This window comes from Petaurus breviceps, unplaced genomic scaffold (assembly GCF_028583685.1).
Source record: "Petaurus breviceps papuanus isolate PSGF00001 unplaced genomic scaffold, PetGlider_PUasm1.0 90760, whole genome shotgun sequence".
Lineage (NCBI taxonomy): Eukaryota > Metazoa > Chordata > Mammalia > Diprotodontia > Petauridae > Petaurus > Petaurus breviceps.
The window spans coordinates 12,412,662-12,429,541 of NW_027187338.1; the positions used below are offsets into that span (position 1 = coordinate 12,412,662).

At 38.4% G+C, this 16,880-nt stretch overlaps 1 protein-coding gene across 1 annotated transcript in view; it reads left to right on the plus strand.

Annotated features, from left to right (window-relative positions):
• LOC138146343 (phosphopantothenate--cysteine ligase-like) overlaps positions 1 to 16,880 on the plus strand; it is a 208,870-nt gene that overhangs the window by 50,063 nt on the left and 141,927 nt on the right. The window contains exons 7-8 of the mRNA XM_069068159.1: positions 5,957 to 6,113; positions 11,027 to 11,098. Coding sequence (XP_068924260.1) covers positions 5,957 to 6,113; positions 11,027 to 11,098 — 229 coding nt within the window. The remainder of the gene's footprint in view (positions 1 to 5,956; positions 6,114 to 11,026; positions 11,099 to 16,880) is intronic.

Genomic DNA, 16,880 nt, shown 5'->3' on the forward strand with positions numbered 1-16,880 from the left:
CTAATATTGAACCATCCTTGCATTCCTGGAATAAATACTACCTGATAAAAGTGTATTATTCTTGAGATAAGTTGCTGTAGTCTTTTTGCTAATATTTTATTTAAAAATTTTGCATCTATATTCATGAGGGAGATTGGTCTATAATTTTCTTTCTCTCTTTTATCTCTTCCCAATTTAGGTATCAGTACCATATTTGTGTCATAAAAAGAATTTGGTAGGACTCCTTCTTCACTAATTTCCCCAAATAGTTTGTAGAGTATTGGAATCAATTGTTCTTTGAATGTTTGATAGAATTTACTAGTAAATCCATCTGGTCCTGGAGATTTTTTTCCTAGGGAGCTGACTGATGGCTTGTTCAATTTCTTTTTCTGAGATGGGGTTATTTAAGTAGTTTACTTCCTCTTCAGTTAATCTGGGCCACTTGTATTTTTGTAAATATTCATCCATTTCTCTAAAATTGTCAAATTTATGTGCATAAAATTGGGAAAAATAATTCCTAATTATTGTTTTTATTTCCTCTTCATTGGAGGTAGATTCACCCTTTTCATTTTTGATACTCATAATTTGGTTTTCTTCTTTCTTTTTTTATCATATTGACTAAGAGTCTATCAATTTTATTGGTTTTTTTTTTCATAAAACGAGTTCGTAGTTTTATTTATTAATTCAATAGTTTTCTTAATTTCAGTTTTATTAATCTCTCCTTTGGTTTTCAATATTTCTAATTTAGTATTTAATTGGTGGAGGGGTTTCTTTAGGCGCTCAAGGAAACTTTTGACCTCTCATTTTAGGGTTAAAAATATGAGTCAGTATGTTTGCTGGCTCTAGCAGAAACAAAGGACCACAATAGGATATGTTAAATCCTCCTGGAGTCTAAGTCAGGTTAATGCCCTGTCCTGAAAGATCAATTTTTTGAGGACTTAGCTATATTCTTAGAATTATCCAGGGAGTACATGATTGCCCATGTGCCCACAGTAGTGTGATGGAGTAGATTGGACTCTAGACTTAGAATCAGAAAAATGGGGGGGGGGAGGTGAAAAGCCACCTCTGCCATGTGCCAGCCTCTAGGGAGATATAAAGACAAAAATGGAACAGTCCTTGCCCATGGGAGACAACATACACACAGAGTTATGTTCCAAACAAATATAAGCTAATTTGGGAGTTGGAAACAAAAAGTCTCATATTGAAGGTGGTTCTTGAGCTAAGGTTTGAAGGAAACTAGGTATTCTAAGAGACATAGGGGAGGAAAGAGTACATTCTCATCAGTGGGGGCCCCTTTACAAAGTGAGGGAGATGGGAAATGGAGTGTCATTTGTGAAGAACAGCCAAAAAGTCAGCTTGGTTGGAAAAAGTAGTGAGACGAGAATGTGAATGACAGCAAATGGTATGCCATTGTCAGGACAAACATTGGATTTGTCCACATGTCATGTCCTGCTTCCCTATGGGCAGGAAAGGAGGGCAAAGCCCAGAGTGTGCTCAGGATTAATAGGAGAGAGCATTCTTCGGTATGGTGCCTTATCCCAGATCTCAGAAATCTGTGAGATAGAGGATCCAGGATGTTAGGAAGGAAGTCCAGTCAACAAGCATTTAAGTACCTTCTATGTATTAGCATTAGGCACTGGGATACAAAGAAAGGTAAAAATAGTCCCTGTCTCAAGGAGCTCAGGACTTAGCAGGGGAGGCGCCACGCAAACGATTTTGTGCATGCATGATTTTATTTTATTTTTTTTTAGAGCAGTTGGGGTTAAGTAACTTGCTCAAGGTTACACGGTCAGTTACTTTGTGTGGGTGCCAAGTATCTGAGGCGAGAACCGATCCCGGGTCTCCCGAAGCTGGGTCCGGCACTCTTACTCACTGCACCACCTGGCCACCCCTCATGCATGATTTTATACAGATAAATTAGAGATAATCATAGAAGGCCCTACCGTTAAGAGAAACTGGGGAAGGCTTCTTATGGTTGATGATATTAATTAAAATCCGAAGGGAGCCAGGGAATCCCTGATGCAGAGAGAAGAGAGAGTGTTCCATGCATGGGGGACAGCTAGTGAGAATACCAGAAGTCAGGAGATGGGGTGTCATATTAAAAGAATGGCAAGGAAGCTGGTATCATTAGATCAGAGAGTACATGGAAGTAAAAAATGGTCTGAGTTGAGCACTAAGGGGTCCAAATTCCAATGCAGTCTCCACAGAACTAGGTTTAAGAGAGCTATACTGAACCCAGTGTTTCAGTCATGATAAGTCACACAAAGTATGAACCCAAAGTTGCACATGTTGCAACCAACAACGTAGGTCATCTCTTTTTTTAGTGATGTTATATCAGCCACCACTCCAACCCTTGCCAACTGAAGGTTATACAGTTAGACAAAGGTAGATGATGAAAATCAATGATACTGTTTTTCTGAAGGTAATTCTAGAAGAATTTTGAACATGTTTCAAGCAATGGCAACATCAGTGAATAAATATATAACCTCCTTGCTTGTAATATGATTCTGATAAAGAATCTGCAATTAGGTAAATTCAGAACTGGTTGAACCAGATTTAAAATAGTTTAAGAAATGGAAGTACTGCAAGCTAGAGGAGTGGGAAGTGGGAGGGTCTTCAGTGGAATGACATAGGACTTTGAACTTGACCCTGTACATCTCTTCAATATTTTTACTAGTGACTTGGCTGAAGACATAGATGAAAGGCTTCTAAAACTTGTAGGTGAAATAACTCCATGAGCAATTAGCTAACAGTGTGGATTTCATAATTAAGATTCATAAAGATCTATATAGGCTTCAACAATGGTCCAAATCTAATAATGTGAAATTAATAGGAATAAATGTGAAGACTCTAGTTTTAAAAAATAGGCTCAGGAGAGGTATGATTAGAAAGTTGTTCGTGTGAAAAACTCCCTGGGAGGGGGGTGGGGCAGAGTCAAGATGGCAGAGTAAAAGCAGGAACTTGATTGAGCCCCTGCTCTAACCACCTCCAATACCTGGAAAAAAATTAAACAAATTTTAGAGCTACAGAACCCACAGAGTGACAGAGAGAAACAAATCTCCCATTGAAGGCAGCCTGGCAGGCTGACAGGAGGGGTCTATTGTACCAAGCTGCGAGCACGCCGTCCCGTATGAGCTGCGCTGTCCCAGACTTGTGGCTGGATCAGACTTCAGGAGACTGAATCTCCCTCCTTCAGGAGAGAGCTGTGAGGGTTTCTAGACTTCTCAACCCATAAATGCTAAAGAGAAAGTAAAAGGTCAGTAGGGAGCTCTGTTGGAAATGGGTAAGAGAAGAATATGGTCTGGCCCCTGCTCCCAGGGTGGCCAAGGTGGCTGAGGGTGTGGCATGTGGCTGCCTCCAGAGCTCCTGGCCTACAGATCATAGGGGGACCAAGCAACCATTCAGAGAGTAATTGCTCTTGCTTTGACCTGCTTGAATTTGGGTCGCAGTCTTGGGTGGTGGTCCTGGGGTGAGGAATGCTAATGTGCCAGAGCTTGTGATGGCTGTAGAGAGGGCACTCTCCTCATACTTCTGACAACAGCTTTGACAACAACTGTGAAAACCCCAGCAATTTGGTACACAGCTCTCTCCACTCTAGAAGCAGAGTTCTACCGTGGCAAAGAGCTCAAAAGTCAAGTAATTGACTGAGAGGATAAGCAAACAGAGTAAACACAATCAGACCATAGAATTGGGGGGGGGGACAAAAAGGGTGAAAACATGGAACCAGAAGAAGACAACAAAGTCAAAACTTCTGCATCAAAAACTTCAAAGAAAAATATGAATTGGTTACAGGCCATGGAAGAGCTCAAGAAGGATTTTGAAAATCAGGAAAGAGAAGCAGAGGAAAAATTGGGAAGAGAAATGAGAATGATGCAAGAAAATCATGAAAAGCAAGTCAACAGCCTGACTGAAGAAAATAACACCTTAAAAATGGACTAACTCAAATGGCAAAAGAGGCCCAAAAAGCCGGTGAGGAGAAGAGTGCCTTAAAAAGCTGAATTGGCCAGATGGAAAAGAAATTTCAAAAACTCACTGAAGAGAATAATTCCTTCAGAATTAGATTGGAGCAAATGGAAGCTACTGACTTTATGAGAAATCAAAATACTATAAAACAAATCCAAAGAAATGAAAAAATAGAAGGCAATGTGAAATATTTCATCGGAAAAGCCACTGACCTGGAAAATAGATCTGGGAGAGATAATTTAAAAATTATTGGACTACCTGAAAGCCATGATCAAAAAAAGAGCCCAGACATCATCCTTCAAGAAATTCTCAAGGAAAATTGCCCTGATATTCTAGAACCAGAGGGCAAAATAGAAATTGAATTATTCATCAATCACCTCTTGAAAAAGATCCCAAAAAGAAAACTCCTAGGAATGTTACAGGGCACAGGATCAGTTGAATATGAAGGGATGATATCTAAAAAATAAAATTAAGAAGTGAGAGAGGACTGTAAAAAAAATCCCTGGGGATTTTAGTGGATCCAATGTGAATCAGCAGTGTGATGTGGCAACCTTCTTCAGTACTTCAAAGATTTCTAATTTTAATGGGTTATAATCTGATCTGTTGATATGATTACAGCTTTTTTATAACAGCAGTAAATGACCCTCAAAAGTTACTGTGGCTGAAAAATTCTTTGCTCTATGGTCATTATATAAATCTTCCCAAAATTAAGTAGGCTAGCCCTCAAACAGAAAACCCACAACTTGTCCAGCTTTTGTAGACCTTTCCAGGGCTTGTGTTTCCCTGCCCTAGTCTTCCAGAACTCAGGGTTATTGCTGGGTCATAATGAGGTGTTGGAATAGTACTTTAGTGGTCCTACACTCTGTTAAATTAGCACAGACAATCTTAGGTAGAATCCAAAGAAGCAAAGTCCAGATATTCATTTCAGTTCCACAACCATTCATTATAGGTCTCTTGTATGCATAGCATGTTCTGGGTTTTAGAGGCTACAAAAAATAACAGTGACACAGAAGCTCTCCTTAGGGGGCTTCCAGTCTATGGAGGAGTTTGCATTCTAATAATTAAGTTCCTTGATTCTTTTGCTACGGTCAGACCATATGTAGAACATTGTATTCTCTTTTGGGTGCTACCTTTTAACAAGGACATTAACAAACTCATGGCCCATCCAGAGGAGGGTGACCAGGATTGTGAGAGGCCTCAATGCCATGAAGTACAGGGATCAGCTGAAGGGTACTAGGCACCTTTTAGGCTGCCCAAGTGACCATGCTATCCTCCTGCCAAAAACTTCTGGTGACTCCTAGTGACCTCCAATGCAATGGAGCCTCTGGCAGTATGGCCCCAATTTACCTCTGCATCCTCATCAACTTATTCCACAAACACAAACTAAATCAGGTCCTGAACTAATTGGAGTGGGGGGTGGGGTGGGGGTGTGAATAATGCAAAGGAAGAAGAGCCCCAGCCCTTAAGGATATGTGGGATATATGTACATACATAAATGAATATATGATATTTGTAGAGTAGATGGAGGGAGCAACCTTTTCTCATCCGCTCATTGTTACTACTCTCTGCCTAAAATTCCTTGTATTTATTTATCTGTGTGCTTGTTATAGTCTTCAGTAGAATGTAAGCTCCTTGAGAATAGAAACTTTCATTTTTTGTCTTTCTATCCTCTGCTTGGACACAGTATTTCCTTCTTAGTAGTCCTTAAATGTTTATTGAATTGAAAAGAGAAAGAGGATACAAAGTAATGAACCAGTCTAAAGGGAGTTCTGCTTGGACCCAGAGAACAGAACTAGGGACATGGGGAGCCAGTTCCAAAAAGTGTGGGCTGCCTTAGGAGGCATTGGATCCCTTTTTTCTGAAGATATTCCAGCAGAGACTAGATCTCTTTGTTCCATGGGTAAAAATGGTTTTTATTTAAACACATATTTTTTCTTTCTTTCCTTTCCAGACTGCTGTACAATGAAAGTAAATTTGCTTTTTTGTTCTGCTTTTAAGAGTATTTGTATTTCAGCCCCCTAATGAAGAATTGGAGAAAGAGAAAACAGTACAAGGGAATCTCAGGAGGAACATGGAGGAAGAAGCAACGAGAAGGTTACAGCAGGCTCATGAAGAGATCTGTAGACTGACCAAAAGACTAGAGACAAAGGAAAAAGAACATGATAAACTAGGTAAACTTGGGATTTATTAAAAATCATCATCTCTGACTGTTGTAATGAAGCTTTGTCAAAAAATCATTGTCATTTTACAAAATCAAAAGGGAGGGAAAAGTGTCCTCTAATAAACTGAAGACAGCCGGAAGGCTGCCTTGAGAGCCTGTGCTCATGGGAGACAAAGCATTCCGAGGGCCGCCATACCAATCACTCATATTCATCACCTCTTTGGGAACTGCTGGGAGCGGAATTTATCTCTTCCACCCACTGCTTTCTAATGTTTTGAAGCAGCTCACTTAATTTTACTAAGCTTTTTTTATTTCCTAAGTTGTTGTTAAAGTTTTTTTTCATATTTATAAAATATCTCTATAAAATGAAGAGACTAATTTCAAGAAACCACCCACTGAGCTCTATCATGTTCTTTTACAGATAGATCTTACAAACTGATTTTCTCTAGGCTTCTTTTTTGGACTAAAGAATTTTTCCAGGATTGGGTCCTTTGATTTAACCTTGCAAAAGGGGTTACAGAAGACTCCACATCTTGTATCTCTGAGGTAGACCCAGTTACCTTCATATAGGTCACAACTTCTTTCCCTAGAGAAAAGCTGTCATGTTCATGTTCCTGCATTCAAGAAATATCCATGTAGACTGCTCTCCAGAACAGTCTGAGAGCTGAATTCCCTTTCAGCTTCATTTGAAGTCAGAAGTTTCAAGGATATCCTCAGTGTAGAGTGTTTCAGGCAGATCATTGATTACCTGTTGAAGTGCATCTATGTCATATCCAATTTTATAGACTCCAAAGAGGATTGCTTTTTGATGAAGTGCTGAATCTAGTGTAGGGTTAGATCGAGTGGGGTTAGGAAGACCTGAATTCAAAGCCTCTCTCACACAATCCCTGGGCAAGTCACTGAAACTCTCAGAGCCTCAGTGACTTCATCTGTAAAATGGGGATAAAAATAACACTTATACAGTTGTTGTGAGAATCAAATTTAATATAAAGTGCTTTGTAAACTTTAAAGCATGTACAGATGCTACCTCTTCTTAATATTAATAATAATTTTCATTATTTAATAAATTATAAATGTTTTGTTTCTTATTATAATATTAGCAATAATTTAACACCTACCTCCCAGGATTGTCCTGAGGATAATATCTGTAAAGTACATTGCAAACCTTAAGAAGCTATATAAAGCCTAGCATTATTATTATGATTAATGCAACAGTCCTTGACCTGTATTGACTTTGTGGACTAAGCTAATGATAAATATGCTTTTATAAAAATTGCTTTGAGATTTCTGATTTACATAAAGCAAAGAGGAATTTAGCTTTTCTTAGGCATTTTTTTAACTTTAAAAATTTATTTTTATTTTCATTTATATTTATTTTTTATTTCTCCCTCTCTCTATCCCATCCCTTACCCATTGAAAGGGCAAGAAATATGATACCCATTCTGCCTATGAAGTCATGCAAAACATATTTCCACATATTGTGGGGGGAGGGAAAGTAGGAGAAATGAAGAGAAAAAATATGCTTAAACCTGCACTCAGAGTCTATCAGTTCTCTATCTCTAGGTAGATAGCATTTTTTATTATGTGTTTAGAGGCATTTTAAAGCAACTAATCCGAAGTTTTTAGTTGTTCTTAAAACTAATTTTTAAAAATATTAATGCAAATTACTTATTTCTATTCATCTTTTGCCATTGCAATTTGATTTAGAATATATTTGTTACAAAACAGGTTTGTTTTAATAATTAAAGAGTAAAATAGTAACTATGATTTTAGAGCTTAATTCCTTAGGTTATCTGATTCTTTTTTTTTTCCTTTGGGAGGGCAATTGGGGTTAAGTAACTTGCCCAAGGTTACATGGCTAGTTTTTTTTTGTGTGGGTGTTAAGTGTCTGAGGCTGGAACCAAACTGGGGTCCTCCTGACTCCAGGGCCGGCACTTTACTCACTGCACCACCTAGCCGCCCTGGTTATCTGACTCTTAAAATCAATGAAAGCTATTTCCTAAACTACTTGTCATTTTTTCAGACTGAACCATAACTAATGATTTTTTGCATATTAAGATTCTAAATAGTCTGTCTTATATTTATTGAGTTACTTCACCCAGTTAGTGAAGAGCTACCTTTTCCTCTCTTGGACTTCATATAACCCTTCACTATCATGTTTCCCCGATAATAAGACACTGTCTTATTAATTTTTTTGGACAGAAAAACACCAGAGGGCTTATTTTCAGGGGAGGGCTTATTTTAATGAACATTGACAGCAATTTTAATAAACAGGTAAATGTGAACAAAAAAATGTACCAGGAAGCAAATCACTGGGGAAGAAACAGGATGACGTGCTCACTGCTGCAGCTCTGATTGGATGCAGCTCGGAGCGCGGCGTGCGTTTCACCGGGGGGTGGAGGGGACGGTGCATACAGAGGGTACCGTAATGTAGCATGTAGCGCAGGGTATCACCTTCACTACGGTAGCAATCTCAATAGGGCTTATTTTCGGGGGAGGGCTTATTTTAGAGGAATCTTACACAGTAAGGGGAGGGCTTATTTTCGGGATAGGTCTTATTATCGGGGAAACACGGTAGCACTTCTTGTATGCACTCATCTTATATTATTTTGTGTTATAATCGCATATATCTGTATATATATGTATATACACACATATATATGTCTGTGTAACTATACCTATAGCTATACCCTTATCCCATACTAGACTATAAGCTGCCTCATGGAGTTGAAGGGACTGTTTCTTAGCTAAAGATTTTATCTTCCCTCTCTGCAAGTACAATCAATCAATAAGCATTTATTAAGCCTTTACTATATGTCAGTCATTGTATTAAAGGTTGTGGCTACAAAGACAGAAGTGATGCCTCCCAACCATCAAGGAGTTTACTGTATAGCAATCAGTAAGCATTATTATTAATTAATATTTATTAAATGCTTGTTATGGGCCAGGTACTATTGGGGTGGGAGGAAAGGGGGAGAGGATACCAAAAAAGGGCAAAAACAATCCCAGCCCTTAAGGAGCTTATGTCATAATGCAGAGAGATAGCATGTACTCATATAAATATATAAAAATGCTCATGAGGTGGCTTTGAGAGGGCTGGCACTGGCAGCTGGGGAGATCAAGGAAGACTTCATGTAGAAGGTATCTTCAGCTGATTCTTGAAGGAAACTAGGGTTTCCTAGAGATATAGATGAAGAGATTGTACACTCCAGGCATGAAGGACAGCCAGTACAAAGATTCTGAGATAGGAGAGGCAAGGCATGTGTATGAGTAGGCCAGGAAAGCTGAACCACAAGAGTATGTGGAAAAGAGAAGGGAAGGAAGGAGGGAGAAGACTGGAAAGGTAGAAAGGGGCCAGGTTGTAAAGAGATTTCAAATGGACTCAATACATTGGTCAATTAAATTGGTTTACATAATGCGTTTTATTTGTTTTAGTCTTCAAAAGTAAGGTTTTAAAATGCTTTCAGGTTCTAATGGTCTATGAGACTTCTGATGAATATGATAGAAAATGTACCTTCTGTATGCCACAAATTATGATCTTGCTTTGAAAGATATGAATGAATCAAGAAATATCTATTAATTAAACTTTTACTGTGTACCAGGCACTGTGCTTAGTGCTATGGTATAAATGAAAAAGCAAACAGTCCCTGCTTGATGTTATGGAATTCATATTCTAATGGAAGAAGAAAGCACATATAGGGCATGGTAGCCGGGAAAGGAGTTTTGGCCTGGGCAATCATAGATATAATGAGTTGTGACATAAGACAGTCACTTTACATGTGTTTTCTAGAAGCAGTTGGGAGTGGGGGCAGGGTAAAAGAGAATAGGTTGTAAACTCCAATGGTAAGATGGCCTGAATGGATGACTGGATGGAATAAGAAGATGAAGGATGATCTGGTCTAGAGTCTGAAGCCAGCTAGATAATAGTCAGCTAGCTAAATTTGCACTCACTCTGTCCCCAGGCAAGATATCTGAGCTCCAAGGGGGGACTTCCAAAATGGATGGATACAAATCTGATGTTTATTCTAGTTTTTTTGGGGGAGGAGAATACACAGAATAATATATAAGCTGATTATTTCAATCAGTAATTTATTCGTTTAACTAGTACTTTTTTAAACACTAATATACCAATAGTAATAATAGAATATATTTAACATAGCACTTTATAGTTACAAAGTGCTTGACAAATATTGTTTGCTATAATGTATTCAGGTTATGAAATATGGGGGACAGGAAGAGAATACAAAAGGGCTGGTAGAAAAAGTGCTATCCTTGGAGTTAGAAGACAGGGTGTGTATCCCTCCTCTGACACATAAAAAAGTTTTCTAAAAGTGTTATAACTATGGACAAGTCAGTCCTCTGAGCCTAAGATTCTTTATTGGTAGGAGAGAGGTTATAATATTGAGTATTATTGATCTCACATAATTGTGTTGAAAAAAAAACTTCATAAATCTTAAAGGCCCACATAAATATGCTGTTATTGTTTTTTTAAATGATACCTGCCCTTGAGCTCAGAATTAGTACAATAAGACATACAAATATGAAACGTTTAAATATAAAAAAATATAATACAAGGCAATACTTAATTAAATTCTAAGGTCTGATATAACATAGTCTGAGGTCAAGGACAGTTTCATTTTTTATATTTCTATATCCCATGCCTATTGCAATCCCTGGCACATAATAGGTACTTAATAATGCTTGTTTAAGTTATTTATTTTTAATTTGTAGTTTTACAATTTTGATTTTTTTTGTGCAGTTCTGAATATTTAGTACAGTTTAGTTAAAGACTTTTTGGTTATTTAATGTCTACATTGAAACACTTCATATTTTGTCTTTGAAGATGCAAAGGAATGAAATTTGGTGAATAAACGTACTAATTTGGTATCTAAGTAAGTGTGCTATATTTCATTTTTCTTTTAGAGCTTGCCTTGGAATCATCCCAACTAGAAATTGAGGCATTAAAAGAAAATTTGAGAAGACTTAAAAAAAATGGTAAGTCAATCTAATCATTGTTAAAATTTTGAGATTACATAGGTACAGTATTTCATTTTGGCTAGATGCCTTATTTTCCAGTCTGCCAAATGTCTCCTCAGGTTCAATTCCTTCACATAACACAAATTTATAATTACTCAGAGAAGAATTTGTGAATGTACTATTGGGATTACATGTGTAAAAATTCTTTGTAGTTAAATCTCACTATAGTTACATCTTATTGTCAGGACATCTGGCTGTTAATAGAATAATTATATAAATAATTAGGGGGGCACAGTCAAGATGGCGGAGTAGAAACAGGACCTCCATGGGGCTCCAGCTCCCACCACCTCCAATCCATGTAAAAGGGTTCTCTGAACAAACTTTGGAGCTAAAAAACCCACAAAATGACACAGAGAAGCTAACCTCCCACCGAGGACAGCCCGGCAGGCCAGCAGGAATTGGCCAGTGCAGCACTGTGGGAGCTGAGCCCAGCCCACACCGAGGTTTTAGCCCCAGAGCAGGCCTGACCAGCCACTGGCCGGAGGGACTCCAGATCACCAGTGGCTGTGGCGATCCAGAATTATCAACACATAGATGCTAAGGACAAAGTGAGAGGTGAGTGCAGTCTGGATTTAGGAACCCAGTAGTTGGGAGTGCTTTGGCTTTTGTCCCCAAGGCGAGAAGCCGCTGAGGGCTGCGGCACAGCCACTGCCACATGGCAGCTTTAGCTCCTGGCCTGCAGAGTGTAGGGGGACCAAGCACCAGTCTGAGGGGTAATCATTCTTGCTTTAACCTGCTTGGCTCTGGATTGCAGTCTAGGGTGGAGGTCCTGGGGCAAGTGTCCAGCTTGCCAGAGCAGGTGGAGGTCTCAGAGAGGGCACCCATCTAATACCTCCAGCCTCTGAGAAAACCCCAGTGTTTGGGACGAAAGCTTCCCTGTCTGGTGGCAGAGTACTACTGTGGAAAAAAGCTCTGGGGTCAAGTGACTGAGAGGCGACGTGACCAGGCAAAGGAAACAAAGCAGACAGAAGATTCCAACATTAGACTCCTATTTGGGGGACAAAAAAGAGCAAAGCATGGAACAGGAGGAAGATAGTGAAGTCAGAACTCCTGCACAGAAAGCTTCCAAGAAAAATACAAGCTGGTTACAGGCCATAGAGGACCTTAAGAAGCAGATAAGAGAAGTGGAGGAAATTTGGGAAGAGAAATGAGAACGATGCAAGAAAATTATGAAATGAGAGTCAACAGCCTGACTGAGGAAAATAATGCCTTAAAAATAGACTAATTCAAATGGCAAAAGAAGCTCAAAAAGGCAATCAGGAGAAGAATGCCTTAAAAAGCTGAATTTGCCAGATGGAAAAAGAATCTCAAAAGCTCACTGAGGAGAATCATTCCTTCAGAATTAGACTGGAGCAAATGGAAGCTAATGATTTTATGAGAAATCAAGATACTATTAAGCAGATCCAAGCAAATGAGAGAATAGAAGGCGATGTGAAATATCTCATAGGAAAAACCACTGACCTGGAAAATAGATCCAGGAGAGATACTTTAAAAATTATTGGACTACCTGAAAGCCATGATCAAAGTAAGAACCTAGATATCATCCTCCAAGAAATTCTCAAGGAAAACTGCCCTGATGTTTTAGAACCAGAGGGCAAAATAGAGGTTGTTAGAATCTACCAATCACCTCCTGAAAAAGATCCCAAAAAGAAAACTGCTAGGAATATTATAGCCAGGTTCTGGAATTCCCAAATTAAGGAGAGAATATTACAAGCAGCCAGGAAGAAACAATTTGAATATTGTGGAAACACAATCAGGATAACCCAGGATCTGGCAGCTTCTACACTGAGGGATCGAAGAGCTTGGTATATGATATTCTGGAAGGCAAAGGAGCTAGAATTAAAACCAAGAGTCACCTACCCAGCAAAACTGAGTATCATGTTTCAGGGGAAAATATGGTCATTCAGTGGAATAGAGGACTTTCAAGCCTTCTTGCTGAAAAAACCAGAGTTGAATAGAAAATTTGGCATTCAGATACAAGAAGCAAGAGAAGCATGAGAAGGTAAACAGGGAAAAGAAATCATAAGGAACTTATCAAAGTTGAACTATTAACATTCCTTCATGGAAAAACAACAATTGTAACTGATGAAACTTTTCTCAGTATGAAAATAGTTGAAGGGAATAGAAATATATACATACATACATACACACACACACAGAGTCTGTTTGGTCCTGTGCCCTCTCTCTTTCTCTCTCTCTCTCTCTCTGTCTCTCTCTCTCTCTGTCTCTCTCTCTCTGTCTCTCTCTGTCTCTCTCTCTGTCTCTCTCTCTCTCTCTCTCTCTCTCTCTCTCTCTCTCTCTCTGTCTCTCTCTCTAACAGGACCAATTTAATAGGAAGGGATGATACTTAAAAGGTGAAATTAAGAGGTGAGAGAGGAATAGAATGTGAGGGGATGGGGAGAGACAGAATGGGGTAAACTATCTCATATAGAAGAGGCAAGGGAAAATGGCTACAATGGAGGGGAAGAATAGGAAGGCAAAAGGGAATGGGTCAACCTTATTCTCATTGAATTTGGCTCGAGGTGGGAATGAAATTCATTCTAAATAGGGTATCTCACCCTACAGGAGAGTAGAAGGGAAGGGGATGACAGGGGGGATGATGGAAGGGAGGGCAGGCTGGGTTGGGGGGGAGTTGGAAGTACCCACTTTGGAAAAGGGACAGGATCAAAGTATAGAATAGAACAAGTGGGAGGTGGGATAGGAGGGAGGGAAATATAGTCAGTCTTTTACAATATATCTACTGTGTTAATGTTTTGCATTAGCTACACTTGTACAACCTATACTGAACTGCTTACCTTCCCAGTAAGGGGCGGGGGGTGACTAGGGAGGAAGGGAATGAATCTGGAATTCAAAGTTTTAAAATCAAATGTTTAAATATATACTATTATTAATACTATTTTACATGTAATTGGGAAAGAAGATATACAGGCACTGGGGCATGGAAATCCACTATGCCTTACTGGAAAAGTCAAAGGATGTATGGGAGAAGATATGGGAGAGAGCAGATTGGAGGAGGGGATATCCTTTGGGACTGCTATTTTGGGGCAGTGGGTAGGGGAAAAACGGGGAGAAAATTTGTAACTCAAAATCTGGTGGAAATGAATGATGTAAATCAGAAGTTAATAAAGCATTTGAAAAATGAAAAAAAAAAGAATTAGGGACAGCTAGATGGCTCAATAGATAGAGCTTGGGCTCTAGATTCAGGAAAATTTGAGTCCAAATCCAGCTTCAAATGCTTGTTAATGATGCTGAACAAGTCACTTAACCCCATTTACTTCCATTTTCTCATCTGTAAAATGAGCTGGAGGAGGCAATGACAAACTATTTCAGAATCTTTGCCAAGAAAACTCCAAAAGTGGTCACAAAGAATTGGACATGACTGAAACGACTCAACAACAATAGAAATAATTATAAATATGAACACATATGACTTTAATTACAAATTTATGTTCCCTACTTTAAGAAAATCAATAATTGAAAATAAAAAATTATAAAACAAATAATCGAGCCATTATATTCCCATAAAAATTTTGTTTCAGGCATTAGGCAACATGCCTTTAATCTTTGCTTCCTCTAATCCCTGCTACTAAAGATTCTCAGGCCCTGGAGGCTAGACTAACTGCTTGTCCACACTAAATTGGTTGTGACATAGTGAGCCCTTATGAGTAGAAGGCTGCCAAGTTGCTTAAGGAAGGGCAAGCTGACTGTTGTCAAAAACAGAGCTGTCAAACTTCCATGCTGATCAGTAGTAGCCCCTGCCCTTTCAGCCTGAGATAGGGAGACCTCATCTTTTAAAAAAACAAAAAATATTGTTTTTTTGTTGTTCCAGTACTTAGCATAGTACCTGACAGCTTAATATTTATTGACTTAATTAATTGGCTTAATTAATGCTTAATGTTTATTGACTAATTACTTTACAAAAGTGTTCCTTTATATGGAAAGTTATGAATAGGCAATTTACAGAAGAAGAAATTCAGGTTATAAATTGCCATGTGAAAAATGCTGTAAACCAGTGATGTTAAATTCAAATAGAAATGATCCTTGGGGGCAGCATATTGACTTAGAAAAGCACAACTTTATATCTATGCTGTGTTATATTTTTAATTGTTTTGTTAAACAAAATACCAATTACATTTTAATTTGGTTAGTTCTGGGGAGTTTGACACCTCTACTCTAAACCACTATTAATCAGAGAAACACAACTGAAGTACCACCTCATCATTAGCTCAGCAGAGTTAACAAAAAAGAAAAATGACAAACGTTGAAGGGCTGTGGGAAAACAGACATATTAATGTACTGTTGGTGGAATTGTGAACTGGTTCAGCCATTCTGGAAAGCAATTTGGAACTATGCCCTCAAAGCTATTAAATTGTACATTTTGTGTACATTAAATTGACCCAGGTCTCTGCCCCAAAGAGATCAAAGGAAAAGGGGAAAAGACCCATATGTGCAAAAATATTTACTGCAGCTCTTTTTGTGGTGGCAGAGTTGGAAACTGAGGGGATGTCTTTCAATTGGCAACTAACATAATAAGTTATGATACATATATATATACATATGATATATGTTTAATATATTTCTATATATGAAAAGACGAAGGGGATGTTTTCAGAGACACCTGAGAAGACTTACATGAACTGAAACAGTGAAATCAGAAAAATCAGGAGAATTATAGAATGATAGCAATATTATAAAGATAATCAGCTTTGAAAGACTCAGGAAGTGGTCACCACAGTGACCAACCACAATTCCAAAGGACTCATGATGAAACATGCTGTCTACTTCCAGATAGAAATTTGATGTACTCAGAGGAGAGATTGAGACAATTTTTTGGACATGGCTGAAATGACCATTTGTTTTGCTTGACTATACATGTTTTTGGAAATGGACTTGAATGTAGATTAAGACATACTTTTTTTTGACATAGCAATACAGGAATTTGTTTTGTTTGACTAGACATGTTTGTGATGAGTTTTGTTTCATTTTGTTTCATTTTTTAACAGGGGGAGAGGGAAAGTGGAAGTGGTTAGGAGAAAATGTGAACCTGAAAATAAAATACAATCAAATTTTTTTTTAAGTTGCAGAGTGGGGTGGCTAGGTGGCACAGTGAATAGAGCACCAGCCCCGGAGTCAGAAGGCCTGAGTTCAAATTTGGCCTCAGACACTTAACACTTACTAGCTGTGTGACCATGGGCAAGTCACTTAACCCCAATTGCCCTACTTCTCCCCTCCAAAAAGCAAAAAAAAAAGTTGCAGAGAGGTCAAGATAGTTGGAAACGAAGAAAAGACCATAGGATTTAGCAATTAAGAGATTATTGGTAACATTGAAGAGAGATTTTTAGTTGAATGGTAGAGTTGTAAGTCAGATTGCAGTCTCTGTAGACTGCAGAGAGTGAGGAGTTTTCCTGTAAACGTAAGGAAATATAGGATGTATGAGGTGTTTGGAGGGTCCAGTAAAGATTTTTTTTTTAATGGAGGGGACCTGAGCATGTTTGTTGGCAACAGAGAAGTAGCCAGTAGTTCACAAGATAACATGTATAAAGCACTCTGCAAACCTTAAAATTGTGTTTTGCTATTATTATTATTATAAGAGATTGCAGATTGGAGAGAGGCATTGATTTAAGAGGCAACTTCTAGAGAAGAAGAGAGAGAACAAAATGGAGGCTATAAATAAGAGTTGATTTTAGCAAGGTGTAAGGCCACCTATTTGTCAAAGATTGTAGTAAAAGGAGAGAATGGG